Raw genomic sequence first — 24,853 nt, forward strand, 5'->3', positions numbered from 1 at the left:
ATGGCTTGTTGTTTCCTGGCAGAGCGGGGTCCCGGCGCCGCGGCGCTCCCGTTTTGTTTGGGTCCTGGGCGACAGGCCCGGGCTCTGAGCCGGGGCTGGAGGCGCAGCCACGCTGACGGGAGGAGGAACGGGAGCGCCGGCCCCGAGAGAGGTGAGGGGCTCTCCGCGGCCGGGCTCCTGCGCCCCGGTTCGGCTCCCGGCCCCGCCCCCCTCTGCCCCTCTGGCCCGGAGCCCCCTCCTGGGATACCGCCCCGGCCCCGGCCCCGCCCCCGTCACCGTCACGCCGACCGCCGCCGCTGCCCGCCCGGCCCCGAGCTCGGCCCGGAGCCAGGCGCCCGACCCCGCTTCTCGCGCCCGGGCCGGGCAGGTGGGCCGGTCCGCGTCGGGGGGCTGTGCCCAGCTCCCCTGCCCCACACCCAGCACCCGGACGGCTGTGCGGCACTCCTGCCCCTCGGCCCTTTAGGGAATTGATTTGGTATGGGCTCGGGGCTTGCAGCCCCTTGCTCCAATGCGGGACTCCGGGGAGGGCGGCCCCGGCCCGAGCTTGGACCCAGTATCCTAGATCGAGTGTGACCTGGACGACCCCTGCCCCGCCTCCTCTGCCTGGAATGAGCCGCCCTTGTGCCTTCTTTTCCACAATAGGTGGAAAGCAATGGGAAGCTGGGCCCGGGAGGCTGCAGGAGTGTCTCTCCAGGTTAAGCTGATCCACGCGGGGGAGGGGTGGAGGTGAGGGGGAGGGTCTCCGAGGTGAAGCTTGGCTCCTCCCTCCAGGGGGCGCCTGGGGCCAGGGGTCTTCCTCGGGGATGCCCCCCCATGTATCGGAGTTGGGGTGTCCTCCCTAGGATTGAGGCCGATCTTATTACATTGTGGAGACTTTGGGCGGAAAGAGGCTCCGAGTTTGGTGGTGTCAGTATGGTTTAATCCCAACATCCCCTCCCGGGGACGGGCATAGCCAGTTCAGTAGCATAATGGGGTTAGGTCACAACCGAAGTCCATGTACTTGGTGGTAACTCCTTTTGGTGTTCTATAGCAAAGCTGCTTCCCGGTTTTCTTGAAGTACTGGAAAGCCCCCTCAGAACCCCAGAGACTAACAAAGTCAGTTTTCACAACTTGTCTTCTTCCCTCTCCTTCCCCTCCCTCCTTCCCTATCCCCATCCCACCCCCTTAGCTCTCAGGGCCAGTCTGGGGCAGGAGGATGCTTACTCAGCCCCACCATGGAGCTGCGCTGTGGGGGACTGCTGTTCAGTTCCCGCTTTGACTCAGGGAACTTGGCCCATGTGGAGAAGGTGGATTCTGTGGCTAGTGAAGGGGAGGGGGGCGGGAGTGGGGGATCAGCCCCCACCACCGGCGGAATATCCTCTACCTCTGACTACGAATTCAACGTGTGGACTCGACCTGATTGTGCTGAAACAGAATATGAGAATGGGAACAGGTATGAAGCTGGGGTCAAGGGGAGGGAATATGCAGAAACCCAGCGCCATACATCCTTTGGCCTTACTCTCTTACCTGTCATCCCAGGGATCTACTTGGCTCTCCTCAGTTTCACAATGCCCTTCTTCTCATCCCCATAGAACAGCCTTTTCCCATTCTTTCTACTAACCTGCCTTGTTCCGTTCTTGTTGCTACCTCATCCGTCTCCCTTATAGACTTATCTCTTCTTACTCTACCCCATTAGGTCATGGTTCTACTTCAGTGTCCGGGGAGGAATTCCAGGAAAACTCATAAAGATCAACATCATGAACATGAACAAGCAAAGCAAACTGTACTCCCAGGGCATGGCACCCTTTGTGCGCACGCTCCCCACTCGACCTCGTTGGGAACGCATCCGGGAAAGGCCCACCTTTGAGGTAGAGTTTCCACACGGAAGAAAGGACTGTGTTGCTATAGACAAAAACTAAAAAGTGGGGTGTAAAGATTCTTTGAGAGAAAGAAATCATTCTATCTGGTAAAAGGAATTAGAAAGAAAGGACTCTACTTCAGTCCTCTGCTTTAAACCCAAGGTACATCTGTAGCTTTTAATGGGTCTTTGATACTCATGTCTGTGAGGCAAGGAAAGGCCTGGTTGCTAAGGCAAGTAGCTACATTGAGACAGGTGGCATATTCTCAAACGTGAAGCTGAGAAACTGGTTGTTGCTATGATGCTGAAGGGCTAGATGCTAATTTGGTGGACTGAAAAGACTAGCTGTTAATATTGAATTTATTATCTATGGAGGTAGTAGTTGGTTGCCCTTTCCTCTTCTTCCTCTGTCCCATCAGATGACAGAGACACAGTTTGTGCTGTCTTTTGTGCACCGCTTCGTGGAGGGTCGTGGGGCTACCACCTTCTTCGCCTTCTGCTACCCCTTCTCCTACAGTGACTGCCAGGATCTGCTGAACCAGTTAGACCAGCGCTTTTTGGAGAGCCATCCTTCCCTTAGCAGGTGCTGTGTCCTGCCTTTTCTCCCTCCACAAAGTACTGGGACCAAACACTGCCTCTGCTTCTCCTGTGAACTGCCCTAAGAACTCTCAGTTGATACTTCTTCAGTCTTTTCTCTGTATAGCTGTGTACCACCATTGGCTCTTTTTGAGACCGGAGTATCAGTTGTCTTGATCTCATCATGCCATTCCTACCATCTTCACCTCATTTTCCCGCCTAGTTCAGACCTTCTATTACCTTGGCCAAAGGAAAAGGACTAAATCTCTATTTCTTTCAGTCACTCAGACAAGTATTTATTCACTAACTCCTGTATGTTCCATTTATGCTTTATCTACTTACCATCAGAATGGAATTTCTCATGCCCTGACAGAGCACACAGCCTGAGAGAATCTCTATCTCTGAGAAGCCACAAACCAAAGAAGAGACAGTGGCCACATAATTTCTTCCCACCTTTTTGCCCTGTGGATAGAGATTCCTTTATGCCAGCATATGTGCCTCTTTTTCTCAATTTTTGTCCTGTATCCACTTTTACGTTATTTTCTCTTTCTGTTCTTTCATTAACTTTTTGCATTCAGCTTCTGAATTACAAAGGTGTGGAGTTTAGGGACCAGGAAGTTTGTCTCCCTATCTCTACCTTAATTCCCTTCTGCAAATGTGGACTGTCCCTTCTTGAGACATTGGGGATTCCCATGGCCTGATGACCCTTATCCTTGCAGCTCCTTGGATTCCATCTATTACCACCGAGAACTCCTTTGTAACTCTCTGGATGGACTTCGTGTAGATCTGCTGACTGTGAGTTCCTGTCATGGACTTCGAGATGAAAGAGAACCCCGTCTGGAGCAGCTATTCCCTGATACCAACACACCCCGGCCATTCTGTTTCTCAGGCAAGAGGGTGAGTGGGGAGGAAAGAAAGGTAGGAGGTTGGCTCTTCTCTCTCATTCCATCTGTCATGGCAAAAGCCAAAACGCTTATAGGTATTGGACCATGTATCTTTAGTCTGCTTCTCCAATCTTAGTCTAGGGAACGAATGATACCTTAGACCCCTTGCTATCACAGCCCCAGTTGGGGCCCAGGCTATGTCCTTCTGCTGTCAGAATAGGACTAGAACTGATGGCCTTAATTATTGCTTTCCTCTTTATCACAGATATTCTTCTTGAGTAGCAGAGTACACCCTGGGGAGACACCATCTAGCTTTGTTTTCAATGGTTTTTTGGACTTTATCCTTCGACCTGATGACCCCCGTGCCCAGACCCTACGTCGTCTTTTTGTCTTTAAACTGATTCCCATGTTGAACCCAGATGGTGTGGTACGGGGTCACTATCGGTAAGTATAGCTTCCCCTTCACCTCTCTTGATCATCAGTAGTCCCCTTGATAAATGCCATAGTGTCATGATGAGGTAAAATTTACTCTGTTCTGCTTTCACAACTCTCCTATATCGTAAAGAGGGAATGCCCTGTTGGCCTGAAAAAGAATGCATTCTCCTGGACATTTGGGGAGGACCGGGAAGGAAAAAAGATGTAGGGTCGCTTGGATGTGGAGAACCATTCCCAGTTCCAGTAGTAGTACAATGTATATTATGTAGATTTAACCATGTACACTCTTCCAAAACACCTAGTACAATGCCAGGCATGCAGGGAAGGCTCAAGAATGATTAAGTTGATAATACCAGGAGTTGTAAAAGATCTATTTTTGTTCTCTAGTTTCTGGAGCCCTGGGGTGAGGCTGTCCTCAATTCTTTCCTTTCCTTGGTTTTTCTACTTAAGATTTATTCAAACTATAGGATAATCAGTCCCCTGACTCCTATCTTATGCCACTCACTCTAGTCTCTGTTTTCCCACTCCATCTTTTCTGAACTCAACCTTATCCCTTGTGCCCACACAGGACTGACTCACGAGGAGTGAATCTGAACCGTCAGTATCTAAAGCCAGATGCAGTCCTGCACCCAGCCATCTATGGGGCTAAGGCTGTGCTGCTCTACCACCATGTGCACTCACGTCTGAATCCCCATACTCCCTCTGATCACCAGCCCAATCCCCAACCCTCAGCCCCACCTGGTCCTCTTTCTGAACTTGAAAAAACTGACAATCTCCATAATGAGGCTGACCTTGGACTCTCAGCTGATGGGGACAATTCTGAGTCCTGGACCCAAACTGAGCCACCAAGCCAGGACCCCAGTAGTTTGTGGTTTTTGGAATCAGAATCTAGTGAGGTGGAGCCAGCCCCTGAAACCATTCCCCCTAAGGAGAGCGGTGTGGCCTACTATGTGGACTTACATGGACATGCCTCTAAAAGGGGTTGTTTCATGTATGGAAATAGCTTCAGTGATGAGAGTACCCAGGTAGGGACCCTGAAACTGGCCTGGGAATGTGGTCTGTGTTAGGAATTAAGAGGGGGAGGGGAGTGTTAACGTGTAGAATGTGAGCAGAAGGAACAATAGCTATAGGCTTGTTAGTTCTCTGGGGGGCAGCTAGCAATAAATCTGCAATCAGGAGGTACTTTTTAAATTGTGTTTTAATGCTAAGGACCAGGCTTTTCAAAACTAAACGAAATTAGGCCTTTTCTAATGGGAGCCAAATATAAAAGATGAGGGAGGAGGGGGATAGGAAGGAATAGGAAAAAGGTCTGAAGGGAAAGAAATGTGTTGATTTAATTGTACCCACCTTTCTTAAATATCTAGTGCAAAGCCATGTACACAGAATTCAAGAATTATTAAGTTGATACTGGTAATTCTGATAGCATGTGTTGATATTGAATGTAGTGACTTATTTCCTTCTCTTTCCCACTATACTTTCTGAGCTTGCTCTTATTCCCAAATAGGTGGAAAACATGCTGTATCCAAAGCTTATCTCCCTGAATTCAGCACACTTTGACTTCCAAGGCTGCAATTTCTCAGAGAAGAACATGTATGCTCGGGATCGTCGAGATGGCCAGTCTAAGGAAGGCAGTGGTCGAGTTGCCATCTACAAAGCCTCAGGGATCATCCACAGGTCAGCGTAGACACTGGGAAAATAGGGCTTCAGCTTTTGGTTACGTTCTCCTAAGAACACCCACACTCACCCTTAAGAGGGGAATGGTGGAAATAGATGGGGCAGCCCAAGGCATCTCAGAAGAAAGGCCTTCAAATAAAGATTTTTTTGTCTCTGTGGATCTGCCTTCCACAGCTTAGCTTGGAGGGTATAGTATTTGGGATGGTTGCCAGCTCATTGGGAAATAGTCCTTAATCGTTCCCTTGACCACTTTAGTATACTCAAGCTACATATCATCTGTCCAGAGTAGTGATATAAAGGTCTCTGTGTCTTAGCTACACACTTGAATGCAACTACAACACTGGACGCTCAGTAAACAGCATCCCTGCTGCCTGCCACGACAATGGGCGTGCCAGCCCCCCTCCCCCACCTGCTTTCCGTTCCAGATACACTGTGGAGCTGTTTGAACAGGTAATCAAGGCATGGAGGAAGAAGCAAAAGCATCAGGCAGTTTAGCCTCAAACCATGAGGCTTCTTAAATTATGGATCATGACTCCATATAGGGTCGAAAAAAATTTTGGCAACAGTCAAAAGTTTCTGAATGAGCAGAAACCAAAAATTAATTAAAAATGAAATCAGAGATGTTTCTAACATCCTTTGCCTGTGTTACATCTAACAACTTTACTGCAACCCAGGTTCTAAACACAAAGCATGCACTACAAATGCCCTCAAGCTATGTAACTTCAGTAAACACTGCTCAAATGGAAAAAAGTTTAAGAAGCCTTGGCCTACGCTAACTACACTTGACTGAAGTCTTAAGGAGAGATCACACTGCCATGAGAGCTCTGGTTAGATCCTCCTAAATAGTGGGGAGTTGAATATTCCTCAGTCCTGCAAGTAGGACTCCAGTTGAGTACCCCTTCCAGTTTTGGGAGCATATCTTTGTCCAGCACTTTTGGGGCTTAGGTTTTTCCCCTTATCTCATACTACCTTGTTTTACTGGGCCATTCCTTTTATCATACAAGGGCATGTGTGTCTTTCCTGGCCTCATAGGAGGCTGCACAGGAATAGGGAGAAAAGAGCTTTGTTGCTTTCTATAATGAACAGACCTTTCTACTCTAAGCCATTGAGGGTCACTAATCTCACAATAGAGAGTGCTGCCATCTGGCTTAATTCCTGAGATATAGCAACTCATAAAAGCAGTAGTATGAAAAGGACAAAATTTAAGGCAAAGAATTTCAGTCTCAGCTTTGATAGGGGATACACTTTGGCTACAGATGAGGAACAGTGACCTTCCCCTTAGCATATGCTATAACCCAAGTGTTGTGAGGCAGAGGATAAGTTTGAGTGATCCAAATCAAGAATGTTTCAATCATCTCTTCTCTACCATCATAAGAAGCTCCCAAATACCAAATTGTACTTGAACTCCCTTGGCAGGTAGGGCGGGCTGTGGCCATTGCAGCCCTGGACATGGCAGAATGCAATCCCTGGCCACGAATTGTCCTTTCGGAGCACAACTGCCTCAACAACTTGAGAGCCTGGATGCTGAGACATGTCCGTAACAGCAGAGGTGTAGGTAACAGCCTTAATGTAGGCATCAACAAAAGGAGAGGCTCTCGAACCCCACCAAAAGGCCCCAAGTAAGGACAACAGGATGGGAGGAAAGGGTGGGAAAATGGATGTTACTTGGTTTTGAGATAAAACATGAGGTCTCAGCTATTTCAAGGAATGTATGAAATACTCACAACATACTTAATTTTACAACTGTGTACCATAGGATACTTCTGGAGGGGGAAAGGGTGTCATGAATTCAAATCCACAGTAACTCAGTGCCTAACAGATTGAGAATCCCTAGTCTAGGGAAATAAGAAGCCAGGCAGAAGGAATGAGGGAGGGACTTCCCAGAAAGTTAGAGTTACCAGTCTATCCCAGTGACTAGATACATTTGCCACAGGAAGCTACTTGTAACTTCCTTAACAGCATGACCCAGATTGGGAGGGATTACATGAAAGGGGCTAATCATGGGGCAGAAGATTTCTTTTTTCTCTCCTTTGGTAGTGGCACCTAATGGTCCCTTAATCCAAAGATGATTTCAGTTGATTTTTCCTTAGGGAAAGACATGGAGGCTGAAAGACTTGGTATGTACGTGCCCCAGACTTCACCTGTTACGTCTGCTTCTTTGCAGTGGTTTGCCTATGTCATGCTCTGAAAATACTCTGAGCCGGGCCCGAAGCTTCAGCACTGGGACCAGTGGCAACAGCCAGCAAAACTCTCCGCAGATCAAAACTTCACCAAGCTTTCCTTTTCATAGCAGTCGGTCCACAGGGCTACCAGGCCTGGGCCTTGCCACCCAGAAAGGCAGCCATCGGGTGCTGGGCCCTGTTAGAGGTAAGCGGATAAGGAAGCCCCTGGGGCAAGTGTTCCATTCTCTCTGGTGTTGCTGGGGGAAAAATTAGCCCTGAAGACTCATTCTTGGGCCTGAGTCAAGGGGTAAACCAATAAAACCAATTTACAGCAGAATCTGTAGCCTCTCCTGAGACCTTGGTTTTCCTTGCAGCATTGGGGCCACAGACTGGGACCTGTGGCCATGGGTAGGGGTCCTAGGCACTCTCTATCAAGAGCCCAAGGAACTATAGGGCCCCAGCACATACTGAAAACAAGGCAAGCGCTCTGACAGAAGGGAATGTTAGCTAACAGACATTAAGAGGTACTTTCTAGTAGTCAGGGTGAAAACAGGCACTCTTTCCAAGTTGCAGAAATGGCTATGAAAAAATGGCTATATCCCAAGGCCCCCTGAGAACCAGAGCTACTTCTGGCTCTAGAGCCTAGGCAGAAAGACTGAGGTCAAGAAGCACTGCACAACCTCCTAATCCTGCAAGCTAGACTCTTGCTTCCTTTTGTCCCTACTATGGCTATTCACCTGTGCCTCAGTGCCCTCAAGTGTTATACATAAAAACAGTGGGTACTCTAAGCACTTCTCTTCTTAGAAAGAGGCTGAGCTCTTGGGAGGGAAGAAAGGAAGTCACTGAGAAGCTACAGGTATAGTGGAAAAACAGTCCTGGGCTCATCCTGGCTCTGCCACTTGCTACCTAGGAAAATTTGGACAGGTTATTCTTAGCCATTCTACATTTGTCTTCTCATCTCTAAAATGAGGGTGTTGACATGTATAACCTCTAAGGATTTTTACAGCTCTAAAGCTATGATTTTATGATTCTAAGAAACAAGAAAAAGGGAAATAATTTATGTTTCTAGAAATAGTTTAAAGGTTCTTAAACTTTTTGTGTCACACACCCCTTACCAGAATGTTTTTAAATGCATGAAGTAAAATAGGATTTGTAGAGGAAACCAAGAGTTACTGAAATAGTTATTAAAATAATTTTTTTTTTTAATTCTTAGGCCCCAGGTTTAGAACCCTTGAACTAGACCATTGATCATGTGTAGCTTTTGGACTGTTGTAGCTGATACTAATATGAAGGGTTCTGGACTAGTGTTACTTTAAGTTCAGCTTAGGAAAACTTTCTTTGCTCCTGAAAGGAGCTCTTCCCTGGGAACGTCTTAGCTCTCATTCCTCCCAAACCAGAGTGATAGTGGATGGCACCTGAAGAGTCTGTACATAAGACTTAATGCCTTCAGAGCTAGGTCCATTTGCTCCACTTCCCCCACTGGGATTCAGTTTTATGGCAAAAGTGGATTGACCTGGCTTATAGTGTCATAGAAAGCTATCTGCCAAATTACAGAGTGGCTGCTGCCTAGGAGGAACTAACCATGCAGCTGCCCTGGGCAAGGGAGAATTCACAAGGTTGCCATGGATCCAAGACAAAAACATGGAATCAAAGCTGAGGGAAGGAGCCTGCAGGGAGGGAACAGGCAGACTAGCTTCTTCCACCCAAGAATTCCATTGTAAATAGGAGAATTCATCTTAAACTTAGCACCTGACCTTTTTGATGGTACCAGCCTCCAAGTAAATTTGAAGGGGAGGAGTAGTAGAAAAAGCCCTGGATTTAAGATTTGGGAGAGACTCAGGTTCAGATACCCTGACTTTTCACAGCTTTGTAATCCTGTAGTAACTTAATCTCTATGAATCTTAAATATCTTCTCTGTAAAATGGGGGTGACACGTATTGTAAATAGTCTTGTAAAACTGAAGCTACAGTAAAAGCTGCATCACTTAGCAGAGGCCTTCTTCACCTCCTATCTGGGAGGACTAGTAAAGCTCTGATGTAGGGTCTTGATAATTTTAGCTTTTGTGGTATCTAGGGTAAAAGCTAGTAAGACCGGAGCTGGGGGGGGGGGGGGGGAGGGAGGGAAGAGGGGGAAGGGGGATCAGGTGGGCAAGATATCTCTGCAGTCCATAATGCACCTGGCAGCTTTTGGTAGAACGGTTAAACTCGGTTAAGGGGTGGGTAGAGGGTACATGAAGGGGAAAGCACTGCTGTTGCCACTTTTTGTTGTGACTTTAGAGAAAAAGGTCTTGTTCCCCAGGATAGAAATTTTATCTCATTATCCTAAAAACTTGTATCATGGGCCAGATTAAGATTAGAGGAACTAGGAATTGTGGTGTTAGAGAAGAGTGAAGGTCTGTAAGAGTCTTTTTCTAGGTATTAGTTGGAGGTACCACCTTTAAGCTCCTCACATTTTGCAGCCTAAGCTCCTGTCATTCTGTCCTCAAGTTCAATTATGGGGATAGAACAGGGATCAAAGCAACATGTGCTAATGAATCAGTAAGCACCTAGCATGTGCTTGGCACTGTAGATACCAATACAAAAGTTTATGTGGATGGGGGGGGGGAGTGGAGGAGGGGCAGATGGAAAGATAACAGTGCTCATAGAGATAAAAATACAGGATTATACTAATTAATCTGAGGAACACTAACAACTGGGGTAATCAGTGAGAGCCTGTTGCCAGGAGGTACAGGTAAACAAGGAACGCTACTAGACAAGAGGCATCCCCCTTGTGGACAAACATAACACAGATGTTGTGTGATGTACAAGGAATGGCCCACTTGACTAGTTTGGACCAAACTGAGTGAGTATGTGATCAGCCTAGGCACAGAGAGGTTGGAGCAGGGTCTTCTTCAGTGGTAAAAAGAGTTCATATTTTACTCTAAAGTCATTGGAGTTCTTTTGGTAGGGAAGTAGCATGGACAAACCTTTGCTAAATTTTGAACCCAAGTGTTTCCTGCCTCCAGTGATCTTTCTGCTCTACTACTGAGCCTTGCCCCACTGGGACTCAAATTTATAGAATAAAAGTCAAGCTGTGGCTTAGGAACATATTGCTCAAATTCTCCCAGCAACTTTAAGGCCTCAGACAAGATTCTTGGGCTTTACACTTAAATGCCATTACCATATTCTAGTATTCTTAAGTGAAAAACTTGATCCTCATACCACCCTCATTTTTTAAGTTGTTTTTTGTTAGCTTTAATAATACAGTACAGAGCTGTACTTTAATAATACAGCTCAGTACAGAGGCCTCAGAAAAATTAATCCCTTTCAACTAGCAACTATTGTGTGGATGACTTAAGATCATCTCCAAACTTAATCTCCCTCTTTCCAGTTCTGTATTCTTTCTAGCTACTTACTCTGTCTACTTCAGTGAACACTCCAGTGACATACCACTGCAACCCTAAGAAAAACAGTAGACAGTTGTCAGGATCCTGGCCTACTAGCATTTCTGAACCAATACCAGTGGACAATGTTCAGGATCTTTAGGGTGTGGCCAAGAATCTGACTCCTGCCACATTTCACTGTTTCTGTATGCTAGATCCATTTCCCAATGGAAGTATGACTAACTGTTGATTTACTGATTAATCCCCATGATAGATATGGATTGGTAGATTGCAGACCCCAGCATCTCAGCAAGACAAATACTGTGATCTTGGAAATGGTCATCCTCTAGCCCGCAGCTGTAAGATCACAGATTTAGAATTGGAAGGAACCTTAGAGGTTATCTAGTTGAGGTGCCTCATTTTACAAATGAGGAAACTTAAGGTCCAGGGACGTTAAGTGATGCAATCTATGGCAAAGTCAGGATTTGAACAGATCATGTTTCCAAATCCAGTGCCTTTCTCCACCACTACACTGTGCTCAAAGCTAGGAACATGAATGTCTATCCAGTCTTTAGGTCACAGGGTTGGAGAACCTGCAGCCTTGAAGCCACATGTGGCCCTCTAGATTCTCAAGTGCAACTTCACAGAACAAGGCCCCTTATAATAAAAGGATTTGTTCTGTAAAACTTGGATTCCATCCAAAGGCTGCAGTTGAGGATCTCGAGAGCCACATGTGGCCTCAAGGCTGCAGGTTCCCCACCCCTGCATTAGGGGGTTTGGGGCCTTCTTACCATCATGTGTGCAATTCAACAAGATCCAGAGCTCCTGCCATTGCTTCCCTGAAATCCTGGCTCTAAACTTTTATCATCCAGTATCTCTTGCTGAATTCAGAGGGCTTGGTTTCTAGCCTTTTGTCCCTACTGCTCTTAAATTTACTTTATCCTCAACACAGTTTTGTGGATATAAATGGTTAATCCAGCATGGCTGGGGTCTTGGGCACCTGCTGCCCAAGTAGGATAGAAGGAATACAGAATATGTACTTCCATGATGTAGGCAACATTCACCATAGTATTCACCATAACTCTAGACTTCAAAATTCCCAACTTTGACCACTGTAGGCAGGACTTGGAGAAGTTGTTCAGGGTGGTTGTGGCAGAAGCCCATAATCAAAGCTGTAACTTGTGCAAGACTGAGTTCATTTCTTAGTTTTAGTAGTGTGGTCAGGTGGGCGGTCTACCAACATGGCCAGCTTCTTCCAAGCCCATGAATGGAAGCCACCTTTCTCCTCTTAACAGGATCTCAGAGTTAAAGGAAACCTCAGCAGTTGTCTAGTCCAACTCATAACATATGCCAAATTAGTCAAGCCTCCTCACATTTAAGTAACTGGGTACCCACTTCCTACTCAAAACAGCCTATTCCACTTTGGGGCAGCACTGAGCTAAAATCTGTAATTTCCACCCCAAACTGCTAGTTCTCCCTTCTAAGACCACTCAAACAAGAATGATGCCTCCTTCCACAAGAGAACCCTCCAGGTTTACTCCACTTTTACTCCTAACACTGCTTTTCTCCAAGCTAAAAACTTCAAGTTCTTTCAACATAATACTCCAGGGTGTGGCCAGAAATCAATTCTTTTACCATACTAGCTGCCCTCCTCTGGACCGAACTGTTTGTAAATGGCTTTCCTAAAATGTGCCTAGAATTGAAGAGTATTCTTTGGATATGATGCCTTTTGGTAGGGCCTAAGATCATATTAACTATTTTTTATTACTTTGTCTAATATTGATATTGCTGACTAAAACCCAAAAATCTCATACGGATGAGCTGGTGTCTACACATGCCTCTTCTGTCCTTGCTTTATGAAAAATTAGGCCTTTTTCCCCCCTCCAAACTCAAATGCAGGCCTTTAAATTCAGCCCGTTAGTCCATCCTATCAAGTCAACTAGTATAGTGTTGGACTTGGGAGTGAGGAAGACCTGAATTCAAATTCTACCTCAGACTCTAGCTGTGTAACTTGGGCAAATCAACTTAACTTTTCTTAGTCTGTTTCCTCACATACAAGATGAGGATAATGGTAGCACTTACTTCACATGGTTATTGTGCAGATCAAGTAAGATACTATATGCAAACCTTAAAGTGCTATATAAATGCCAGCGATCATTATTATTTGTATCCGAACCTGTTAATTATCCTTCCCAGCTTCACCTTATTTGCAAATCTTATAAATATACTATCTAAATTACTGACGAAAATGTAAATAATATGGAATATCCCTGGTACAACTCCATTAAAGGCCTCCCTCCAAGAAGGTATCAAGCCTTAAATGGTTATTCTTTAAATCCAGTCATTCAACTATATAAGACACCTAACTATAATTATCATCCAGCCCACACCTCTAAATATTTTCCATAAGAATAGCATAACATGTTTTGTGAAGTCCAGATAAATTCTTTCTATAGCATTCCCAATCTGTTGTTGGAAAATTTAGTGGAGAAAAGCAAACTCTTGATGAAACCGTGCTGACTTAATGATCTCCATTTCCTTTTCTAGATGTTCATCAATTATCCCTTTAATAATGTTCTGAGTAGAATACCGTCAAGAATAGAAGTCAAACTCAGGCCTCTAGTTTGTAGAACTCCTCTTTCTTTTTACAATTGGTAAACAATTGTAATTGCTTACAATTGTTTTTTAGCAATCCTGATGCACCTCTCCTGGTCTCTGTAATCTTTCAAAAATCACTCACAGTGGCTGCTTAGCAATAACATCTACCTAGGATTCAGCACACCTGACTGCTGACTGCAACTCACTCAGCACAGCTGGGATGAGTTTAGCATCCGCTTGTCTTGGCTTTTTGAACCCTTTTAACATTTTTTGTCCTGTCCTTTCCAGCACAAGGATCTTTGGCAGAGAAAAAAATGCAAAGTTGAATATAATCAATATAGTGTTGTCTGTCATCTGCTGTCCCATCTACCCTAGGCAGTAGTCCTAGCTCATTTCCCCCTCCTCCCCTCGTTTTTTTTTCCAGCTCTCTGTTGCCTCAGCTCATTATGAACTTTACAGCTCCTACCTACCACTGCTGTTACATGAGCATACCACCACAATATTTATCCCTGCTTCCAATTTATATAGACATAGATGTATTACACACACACACACACACACACACACACACACACACACACACACACACACACACACACACACACACACACACACACACACACACACACACACACACACACACACACACACACACACACCCCCCCCACACCCCACCTCCTTTCTTCTCGATGGAACTATTTGTTTTTGCTTCTTCAGGATTTTATTCTTCCAGGTAGCCTCCCTGAGCTGACTTACCTTGATAAATTTTAAGCTAAGGGATTCTATCTTTTTTTGAACCCTTTGAAATCTGCCTTCCAAAAACAGAATGTACAAGACTAGCCTGGCTTTCCCCTCCTTCATCAGTAATCTTAAGGTCCCATAGTTGTTTCCCCCACAGTTACCTTGTTGTTGATCAGAATTATGTCAGTCTAGTAGCTCCCCTTATAGCTCTGTCTATCTTCTGAAGGATATAACTGGCATTTAGGTAAGCCAGGAATTTGTTAACTTTGTTTTTGGTAAAGAAGCCATCAAATCTCGAGATAACTGAAGTTCCTTGTAAATACATTATCTTGCCTTCATGCCAGAGATGTGATCTATTTCCTAGCTTTTCACTTAGCTAAGTCAGAGATTCTTAACTAGAGGGCTGTGAATTAAAAAAAAAATTTTTTTTTGAAATCTGTATTTTAATGTAATTGATTTCCTTTGTAATCCTATATATTTTATTTTATGAATTTAAAAACATTCTGAAGAGTTCCCTAGGCTTTAGCAGAATGCAAGAGTCTGACACAAAAGTTATTAAGAACCTTGATCTAGATGATCTATTGTGGAACTCCACAACCATATTCACTTCTGTTTCTTCCTTACTACATTTCTTAGTAGAGTCACTCTCTGAAGCTTAGGAGCAAATACCTTGCAGAGCAAATAGAATATGGAAAGGAGCTCCACAGGGGCAGCAGCCTCCACTCTTCTCAACAATCCTTGCCACCTCAAAACAGAACAGACAACAATCTAGAAAAATCAGTTAGTGCAGGTCAGTAAAATCCACAGGTTAGTTTTCTCTATGGAGAAAACAGATGTGGCTTCCAGCTTGGCTAGCTATAGCTTCTGCATGTAATTTCTAAACCACTACTGCTCCTTGGCCTTTCTGAGAAAGTACCAACTGATAATATTCAGAACACAATCATAACCATGCACACTCAAGATCAGGAAATGCCTTCAAGCACTGCTCCCCTTCATCCTAGAAGCCCACAAAGCAAGAGCCTAGAAATAGACATTAAATCAGTTAGTGAAATTAGGGAGAACAGAAATGGAATTTGGCTTTGCAATGATCTAGGTAAAAATTCTACCATTTTTTTGGCCAGTCCTATTCCCCTCTTCTCTACTGAGGAAACTAGTCCTGGATCCCTCCTTATGTGTGACAGATGCAGGGAGCACGACAGAGGAAAGAGAGGACTGCAGCAACACAGCAGGGAAGCAAAGACAAGGTCATGGCCAGAGTTGGGTTACTACAGACTGGAAAATCCGAGCAGGTAAAAGAAATAGGAACCAGGTCAGCTAAGGGTTTGTAAATTGGATGGGAAGTAACAATTGATCTGATAAATATGCATAATCTTAAAAACTGAAACTCAGTGGCAGGCTATGGGGAGGAGGTTCCTCAGTGGGAGTGGTCATCTAAGGGACCCTTTGGGATAAAAAGAGGGCTTGTGAAATGAGGAAGAATAGTAAATTTTTACTGACAATATTAAATAATCTGTGACTAGGTCACCAGATAGACTTTAAGATGCAGTTGGGAATAGTCAAGGTCATGGTTTCTCCCAAAGAAAGGACCAAGATGGAAGCAGACAGATCCTGGGTTCAGTTCTTAGCATCATCCTTAAGTCTTCTTAACTGTAGAAAAAGTTAGCGTACCTTTACCTTTGAATGTCTAATGTTTGTTGAAGATCCTTCCCATCTGAGGGTTACTCCAGGAAAGAGGGACACTAATATATACAAAACCCAGGTCCCATCAAATCATCCAGTAAGGGGAGCAAGCTGGGCAGTGAAAAACACCCCCTACTGACTTGCCCTTTTATCCACTTCCATCAATCTCTGCTCAGAGTCCCGAGGCCAGGACAGGAGACGGCGGCAGCAACCACTGACCAATCGCCCTACCACAGGCAGCTTGGACTCACACCCAACTCCTCCTACTGCTGGCCCAACCCCTTCAAGAAACATAGCCACTTGCTTACTGCCTACCTCACTTGGTATAGCAGGTCTGTACCTAATGCAACTGTTATGTGTTCTATCCAACTCCCCCCCACCCCCCACCACATTCCTTCAGTCTGTGGTCCCAAATTCAATCTCATCAGCAGAACTTTAGATAAGTATCTTTCACCTCTGCTGCCACCTAGCCTGGCTTCACTATTGATACAATATGGCTCTGATCTATCTTACAGCCTCAGTTGTACCCCCTAATCACAAACCTGGATCATCCTAATGCCCCATGTAAAATATTTACATCCTCCAAAAGAAACTGGAATTTTATGACATAAAAACAGTCCCTGAATTGTGCCTACTCACAAAGAGCCTTCTAAAGGAACTTTTTCCAAGTTGCCCAGGGATGTCCACTTGAAGTTCCTGACCCCCAAATCATTGTCATGGTAGGACACTGGAAACCAGATAAGGGCAGCCTTTTGCAGGTGCCTTTTCATGTCTGCTTCTCCTTGGCTGGAACAAATATCTTCCCTCTTGGTGAGTTCTGTGTGACAGAGCACCTTCTACGCAGCCACTCCCCCTCCCACACCTATAGTCCTCATCTTACTGGCTCCCACCTTAGCTACCAGCTCAGATACCCACACCAGTCTTGGATTCTGACCTTATTTCTTAAGGTTTGATTTACATATTGACTAGAAGTCCTGGCATATCTACTTGGCACTCAAGATTGGGCAACTCCTTTAAACAGTTTTATAGCCAAATTCTAACTAGAGCCAGATTAGGACTCCATGCTATCCCCAAGACATTAATTCAACATTGTCCTTCAGATACTGTGATCTGTAGTCCTTGAATCTCTTCAGCATGGTCCCTATTCCAGTGATAATTTTCTCTTAATCCCTAGGGAGTAGCTGCTCACTCCTGTCAGCAGGGGATAAACCAGAGACTGTCATGGTTATCGGGAAGGGGCTGCTGGGGAATGGGTCTCGCACCCCCTGCATCAGGGCTCGACTGCAGGTAACACTCTGTGGCCTATCCCTGTTTCCAGCACAATTGCCCTGATAGCCCTGATCCAGTGAGTCCTTCATTCTATTAGTGGGAGGGAGAATGTCTAACACTGGTCTGTTGCCAAAGTGGGGCATTCTCCCATAAGAAATCCACAGCAGTCTATTTAACTGTCACAGCTAGCAACAATTCCAGTTTCCAAAGCCTCATTCTTTCTGCTAATCACGCTCCAACCTCAGCTTCCTAGCCGTGGCTTCGCTTGTCCTTGCCTTCAGCCTCTCCTCTCTTTCTGCCCAGAACTGCCCGAGGAGAGTTTCCGCCAGGAGGGGTCCCGGATTCCCCAGGTAACACCTCTGGCTGCTGCTCCAAGGAGCAGCCAATGCCACCAACCCCAGGGTCAGACAAGGCCCCCCAGGCTAGTGTTGAACCCCTTTGGGTTGGCAGAAGTGGGTATAGGCAAGACCTGATTGGGTGACTGAGGATAAACTCCCCTGGCAGGGGCTGAGGAGAGGACTGAGGGAGGTTTGCACATAGCCTACCGTTTCCCCATGGAGAGCTTTCTCTGCTCATCCAGCCCCTCACCACAGAAGGGCCAGAGGCTCAAACAGTGGAGCACCTGGACCCTTCTGCTATTCCCACCCTGGGTAAGACCGTGGAAGGCATGATCCAGACTAAATAAAAGTCCTTTACCCCAATCCCATATTATCTGTCCCAGTTAGGGACAGTCCCCAGGAGTTCTAAGTCCTAGTTCCTTTGTGTTAATCCCCTACTGTACCACACTCCCTCCATGGAGATGCCAGAATCAAGTCCAGGAAGTGAGAAGCTCAGGGGAAGAGTCTAGCCCTCAGCGCCACCCCCTATCCATACAGGCTAGGCCCGGGTTGGGCCGGGGCTCATCGCCGCCTGGCAGAGGGATGAGAGGCTCTTCGGGCCCCACATCCCCCGTCCCCCGGACCAGGGACAGCTCTGAGCCAGAGCCAGGATCCTGCTCTGTTGCACCAGGGTAAGTACAAGGGTCCTAAGCCTCTTCCACAGGAACCTGATTCCATGGGCCTGACTTAGGTCATGTAATTTTCACCCTTATTCTTGCCCTTCACAGTCTTATCTCTTTACTAAGGATCTTAATTTTCCCAATTCCTTTTGTTACCCTAGGGTTCAAATGCACAATGCCACTGAAAAATTAAGCCTCCTTGACTTTCCTAACAAGGCATTAATTACCTTTACCCTCATCAGGAAAACTTATAGCTGAGATCTTCCCCCCATCCCCCATAGGAGAAAGGCCTTAGAACCCGGCTGTCCCTTTCCCCTCTCCACCTACCCTCCCCCCAATCACATGACACTTATCCAAAGCTCAGATCCTCCTAAGCTGAGACTAGAGAAGGGGCAGAATTTATCAGCCTGACTCCCCTCTTTTCTGTTGCAGGCTGTACCTGGTTGGGCCCCCACGGCCCCACTCTGCCCCTGCCTCCTCACTTGTGTCCCGTCCCATCATTTGCTCCCAGCCCCCAACTTGTTACAGTGGGGGGGCACTGGGACAGCCTGAGGGTTGTTCTGTTATCAAGCCCCCCCCAATCACTCGGTCTCCCAGAGTATGATGTCGCCCCTGACTCCATGGCAGGACATCCTCCCATGATTTCAGGACACAGGAAACGCCCTAATCGGTTGCGTCTCCCCTGTAACAACCATGGCTCCTAGAGAGTCAGCCTCATTGTTCCGGGCCCACTTGGGAGCAGGGACCTCCCAGCCCCATCCCTCCCTCCACAGCACAGGAATTTGGGACCATATATATATATATTTTTTATATTGGTGGGTTCGAAAAGTTATCAGCCTCTATACTGAGCCCTATTGAGTGGCAGGTTTTGCCTCTGGCTTGTATCATAGGATAGGGAAGACTTTGAGGAAATAAAAGTTGTTTGGAAAAAAAACTCAAGAAATGTTTGCTATTTTGAAAGGTGGACAGGATTGAATGTAGTGTAAAGACCCCCCTACCACACGTACTCCATCTAGCTTCAGACTTTATCAGGGGACCCTGGAAAACAGGAGAGAATGTTGCTGCTGCCGCCCCCTTCCTACGGAAGAAGGCCGGAGGGACGGATGTCTCCAAAGGTCTCTCCCTCGCCCAGTTCCTGGGCAGCCTTTTCTTCGTGGCCAACCTGAAGGCCCACGCAGGGTGATCTGCGGCTCCTTACCCACTGTGCACAGAAACCATTCCAGCTCCAAACCCACTCCCATCTCCCAGTATGCAATCTCTGCCTCGTAACAAACGCCAGTTTAGCCTCAAAAGAGGAGGGGGGTGTTTAATAGGGGCCCAAACCCCTCAGCCTCGGAGCCGCCGCTTCCCATTCTCCCGTCGGCTGTCGGTCCTGGCGGCGGGCGCTCCGCGTCCCTCGAGGGCCGTCCCTGGGCTCAGGCTTGTGAGCAGGCAGGAGAGACGAGCACGAAAACGCTCCCTCCGGGGCGCAGAGCCATCTGGGAGACACAAGGGGAGGGCGCGGCTGAAGCCCCGGCTGGCCCGAGCGGGCTCTCTGGGCCGCCAGCTCCGGAGGGCAGGAGGGCATTACCTGCAGCGGGGCCGCGCCGCCTCACTCCTGCTTCTTGGGGTTATTGACCGCCACGTAGTGATAGAGGACCACGAGCAGGAAGAGCGACACGCCCAGCATGTTGGCGAAGATGGCCAGCTGCACGTCCGTGATCATCCTAGGGACAGAGCAGAGCCGGCGGGCCGGGCTCAGCCACCGCCAACCGATGGGCCCCGCGGGCCGGGCCGCCCGTGCCTCCGCCCCGCCGCCCGCACTGAACCCGCCGCCGCCCCAGCCTCTCTCACTTGTCTCTTGGCGTTCCCACACTGCTTGCACAGAGAGACCAGCTTTGCGGCGCCGGACCGGAACTACGAGCAGTCTGCGCACCCCAAAGGAAACGTGGCCGGCCGCGCGTGGCGAGCGCAGGAAACGGCCCCTCTAGCCGCTCGCCCCGCCGCCTCGTATGCTCCCTCGGGCTCAGCTGGGCGGTGCGCGTGCGCCAGCCCTCGGCCCCGACCCGCCAGACCTGCAGAGGGAGCCAGAGCTTCGGCTTCCCGGGCTCCTCGGGCTGATCGTGAGACGGAGGGGGCTGGGATCTCCCCCAGCCTCTCCCCCAGTCCCCATCCCCAGCCCCTCTCCTGCACACGCACCCCCTCGGAGCCCAGCAGCTGGGCCTCCTGCACGTGCACGCGCGCACGCACACGGACGCACGCCTCCCTCCGGAGCCCCACCTCCTGCACAGGCGCCCTGCTTCAGAGCCCAGACTTTCTCCTGCGCGCAGGACACCCTTCCCAAGTTGGACTCTTACGTCCAATTCAATCACAAATGTTTATTAAGCCCCTTGCAGAGGTCCCGGTACAGTACTAAGCTTCTGGGCCGCCAACAAGAGACACACTTCTTGCCTTCAAGGAGTTCACATTCTTGAGGGGAGTAGATACCCAGATAAGGAAATACAAGATACATGCCCAGTAATGGAAGGGGAGAGAAGAGCCACACATACGGTCATGGCTGGCCTCACAAGGGAGCTAAGGACTCAGAGAGGTGGCAGAGTCACGGGGGCCAGAGAGGCCATATCATGTATGGGGAACAACATGTAAACCATTTGGGCCAAAACGAACAGCTGATGTAAGGGGACTGGCGAGAAGACAGGACCAAGGTTTACAAAAATACTTTCCTCATTGCAACCTTGTAAGTTAGGTAATGCCAGTATTATTTATTTCTGTTTCACAAAAAGAGGAGATTGACTCCCAGAGAGGGCCCCAAAATGTCAAGTTAAGGCATTTGGGGAGTAAGTTCATTATTTAGTAGGCACTTGAGACCATAGAAGTTTTCTGAGCAGAGAATAGGGATGATCTGGTCACTTGGGTATTCACAGTGTTTGAGCTGGGACTCCAATCCAGGCGCTATCTCTAAATCTAAGGTGCTTTCCACCATAGCAGGGGGGAAAGATGAAAGGTTCCCTTATTATTAACCTGATATGCACACGGCCCCCTAATATGAGCCTGGATTTTGGTCAACATTGCCAATTCAGCAGTTCTTACACCCCAAAGTGATTCAGATGGGCTGCCTGGGGAAGTGGGGGAAGGGAGGCTTTAAGGAGGGGCAGTCTTACAAGCAAGGGTTGGAAGACCATTTATTGGACTTCTTGATCAGATACAGCTTGGACTAAAGGGCCTGCAAGATCCCTTTCAGCTGACATTTGTTGACTTCATTGGAGAAAAATGGCAGCTTAGCCAGGGTTCTGAAGTCTAAAGGTTTTCGTGAGGATAGCAATGAGCACACAGGCTGCTTTGACGTACAGTGTCTGAGCAAATAAGGTACAAATGATGAAGAAATCAGGACGTGCCTTTTAACTGCTCGGTGATGTGAGAATGCATTCAAGGCACCACTCGCCTTGTAATTCAACTTAGCTGTTACTACCACCACCATGACACACACCGCTTCCTACATTTGCATCCCCACACCTAGCGCATCCTGCCTGGCACACCCACAGATGACACACGGACGGTGCCTCGGGGGCCAGCCTCCTCCAGCTGCGGACACCCACTCCAGACCGAGCTCAGCCCGCTCCACGCACAGAGAGGCACCCGGCGGCCCAGCCCTGCCCGCTTCCCGCCTTCAGCCCGAGACAGCCTGGCTGGCTGAGAACAGCTGGCCACAGCTGACTGGGGCCCTGGCGGCAAAGGTCAGGAAGGCGGGCAGCCGGACAGCGAGGAGCCAGTATCGGGGCTGGCCAGAGAGTGCGCCCTGGGCTCGGGGAGGCGGCTTAGCCTGACCTCCGCGCCCCGCTTTCCTGTTGGGCCCCCTCGGGCCGCTGTCCCCGCCCGCTTCCCGCCAGGTGTTTCCTCTGGGTCTTTGCCCGGCCGCGCTCCTCTAGGTCCGGGGTTCGAGACCGTTCCCGCCCGCGCCAGGACAGCGAGCGTCGGGGTACACAGGCCGCAGCCGGGAGACGAGGCTGAGATGTCCAGGGGAAAGGTCTTCCCTGCCGCCAGCCCCAGCAGCGCTTCCCAGCCTTGGGTCCTCTAAGTCCAAAAGCAGAGAAGAAGCGCGGGGCGGGGGCGCGGAGGGTGCGATGTGCCCGGCGCCTGCCCTGCCGGGGGAGGGGGGTTCAGGGTCAGGATGAGGAAATCCCCCTCCCATCGGCAGGGCTTGGGGACGGGCCGGCCACCCTCCCGGAATGCAAACCTCCAATCTTGGCTCGTCGGCCAAGTGGGAAATCACCCCCGGATGTCGGGGGTGGGGGGACGTGAGAGGGAGGGCCGGGCCTCGAGAGAAGAGCCCCGGGTTCCCGGTAAGAGGAGGGACTGGGGAGGGGACGAGACCCCGACCCGGAGGAAAGGAACGTAGCCTGCCCTGGGTGTCCCCTAAGACAGAGCAGAGGCATCCTGAAACGCTCTGACCCCTTCGCTGCCCACTGCGCTTCCCCCTCCTCCGGGCTCCCCCTCTCTTCTCTCTTTCTATCCATAAAAGGGAACGGCAAGGAGTCGGTCAGGGGAGGGGGGAGGGGGCTGGGCTGCTGCTCTGGAGCTGTCGGGGTAATGGGAGCCAGTTGCTTTGTGGGGGGGGGAGAGGGAAGAGGGGGAGGAGCAGGGATCAGGGGAGCCAAAGAAAACTAGAGGAGCTGCCCTGAGGTTGAACAACTGGGGTGGGGCAGGGGTGGGCATGGAGGGACAGCCTGGTGGTTTCTATCTCCAGCTGCACTGGCACACCTGGGTATTCTCTCCCTTCTCTCCAGCTAATGAATCCGTGCCTCTCTTTCCCACAAGGAGACCTCCGGTCTCCCTCTCCAACAACAGCCCGGCTCCTCACGCCTTCATCTACCTTTACTTCTTCAGGAACATCGTTTCCTAAATCTTGGATCTCCACCCAGTTCTTTTCAGACATTTCAGTATTTAGAATCTCTTCTCTTTTCCTCTCTCCAACCCACCCTATTACCATAAGCCCCATACTGAGTGCCTTAGGCATATGCCACTTTGACCCATGGCAGGAATTTTTTTCCAGCTAAATTTTCCTCCTGGGAAAGCCCAGCCATAGAAACCGAAAGCCTCTCCAAATGTTTTGTCATTCCTAGTTCAGATCCTCTGGAGCAGTTTGAGGGCCCAGTGAGACAGCTTCCCACTTTGTGGATTCAAACCCCTAGGCTGATCCTGGATGGAAGCTGAGGCTTCCCAAATGTAGAAAACCGTGCCAAGCCAAAACCAAACTTCTTGGGATTGCTTCAGATTCCCAGAGGTAAAGCAGAACACACTGACCTACGGGGCATTAGAGCATTTTCCCAGGTACATTTCAGTATGTTAAGCGTCTCTTCAGTGGAAATCAGTCCCATAGAATCACAGAATTTCCTAGCTTGAAGGGACCGCAGCAGCCATCAAGTCCAACCCCAACCTTCAGAAGAATTCCCTCTAGAAGAGACCCTGCAAGAGGTTACCCAAATTTCACCTGAAGACTTCCAGTGATAGGGGTCCCATCAACTCTACACCAAACTGTTTTGGACAGCTCTAGAAAGTACTTGGGGTGTTTTCTTTGACACTTTCACCCTTTCTTTACTCCTAATTCTGCTCTCTAGGGAGAAACAAAGTCTAATTCCTCTTTGAATGACAATACTTGAAGACAGTAATCATGTCTTCCCTCCCCACAAAGGTCTGAAAGAAGGGAGAAGGTAGAGAGAGGGGAAGAATCCTACAGTTGCTGAGTTAGGTTTGCCCCCCTATTATCTTCTCCACCCTCTAGTGCTTTCTATGCCCTACAAATAACCAAAGGGAAAATGGTCCTCTATATAGGATTTGTCTGGATCAGGGGTGGGGAACCTGCAGCCTCAAAGCCACATGTGGCCCTCTAGGCCCTCCAGTGCTGCCCTTTGACTGAATCCAAACTTCATGGAACAAATCCCCTTAATTAAAGGGATTTGTTCTGTAAAACTTGGACTCAGTCAAAAAGCCGCAGGTTACCCACCCCTGCATCTGGATTGTTTGACCTAGACTCTCAGGAAACTAAAATCAGATATGAGATGAAAGGCAGAAGGGTGCCTAGCTGAGAGCTAGAGGAGCTGGGATGAGAGATAGTGAATGGAGCTGGAAATTTGTATCCTGGGAGGGCCTAGAGTTATGAGCTACTGTATACCTGTATATTTCCCAGAAACCTGTGCCTAAAGAAGGTATAAGACTCAGCATAACACTTAGGAAAGATGGAGCCACAACCCCCAGTAAGGGGAAAATATTACAGGAGATTGCTATAGGAAAGTTTCAAATGAAGATGCAAAAAAAAAAAATGTTTTTAGGACTACCAAGTGTCGTGGACTTGTCTAGGGATGGTGAAAACAGAAACCCCACAATTCAAGAAAAGGAGGCTACAGGACCTTGGTGTGGGAACATAGTATGTATAACAACAAAGAAAGTATCTGATTCAAAATGATGTCGCTTCACCCCCTCATTTTACACAGGAGGAAAGAGGAACAAAGAGGGGCAGAGACTTGCCCAAAGTCACAAGATTATAGCAAGCAGCAAAGCCAGAATTCTAACTCAAGTTTTCTCATTCCCAGTTTAGTGCTTTGAGGGGAAAGCCCTGACCTAAGCCATGTTGGGAAATATTAGGGGAGGAGATTGGGTCCTTGT

The 24,853-nt window shown here is 48.2% G+C and overlaps 2 protein-coding genes across 14 annotated transcripts; one reads left to right on the forward strand and one right to left on the reverse strand.

Annotated features, from left to right (window-relative positions):
- Positions 1-38: 38 nt before the first annotated feature.
- Positions 39-19,148, forward strand: AGBL5 (AGBL carboxypeptidase 5). Of its 13 annotated transcripts, none has more exons than XR_011972423.1 (18): positions 39-151; positions 1,169-1,432; positions 1,676-1,847; positions 2,257-2,420; positions 3,133-3,310; positions 3,563-3,741; positions 4,301-4,757; positions 5,237-5,406; positions 5,721-5,856; positions 6,823-7,025; positions 7,571-7,773; positions 15,390-15,557; positions 16,125-16,280; positions 16,672-16,758; positions 17,123-17,235; positions 17,521-17,567; positions 18,093-18,226; positions 18,647-19,148. XR_011972423.1 is itself a non-coding variant. In XM_072633964.1 (18 exons), the coding sequence occupies exons 2-18, from the start codon at positions 1,215-1,217 to the stop codon at positions 18,816-18,818; spliced, it is 3,015 nt and encodes a 1,004-aa protein (XP_072490065.1). In that variant the 5' UTR covers positions 39-151; positions 1,169-1,214; the 3' UTR covers positions 18,819-19,148. The 13 variants fall into 13 exon arrangements, 9 of the variants coding, with proteins under 9 accessions (XP_072490065.1, XP_072490063.1, XP_072490066.1 ...); XM_072633964.1 differs by having other exon boundaries at positions 17,463-17,567; XM_072633962.1 differs by having other exon boundaries at positions 18,017-18,226.
- Positions 19,149-19,493: 345 nt separating this feature from the next.
- OST4 (oligosaccharyltransferase complex subunit 4, non-catalytic) lies at positions 19,494-20,440 on the reverse strand. The gene is made up of 3 exons (XM_072633972.1): positions 20,048-20,440; positions 19,785-19,920; positions 19,494-19,692 (listed from the first exon to the last, which is right to left on the reverse strand). Exon 2 carries the CDS (start codon positions 19,917-19,919, stop codon positions 19,806-19,808), a length of 114 nt encoding a protein of 37 aa, XP_072490073.1. The 5' UTR covers position 19,920; positions 20,048-20,440; the 3' UTR covers positions 19,494-19,692; positions 19,785-19,805.
- Positions 20,441-24,853: the final 4,413 nt, after the last annotated feature.

This window comes from Notamacropus eugenii, chromosome 1 (assembly GCF_028372415.1).
Source record: "Notamacropus eugenii isolate mMacEug1 chromosome 1, mMacEug1.pri_v2, whole genome shotgun sequence".
NCBI classification, from domain to species: domain Eukaryota; kingdom Metazoa; phylum Chordata; class Mammalia; order Diprotodontia; family Macropodidae; genus Notamacropus; species Notamacropus eugenii.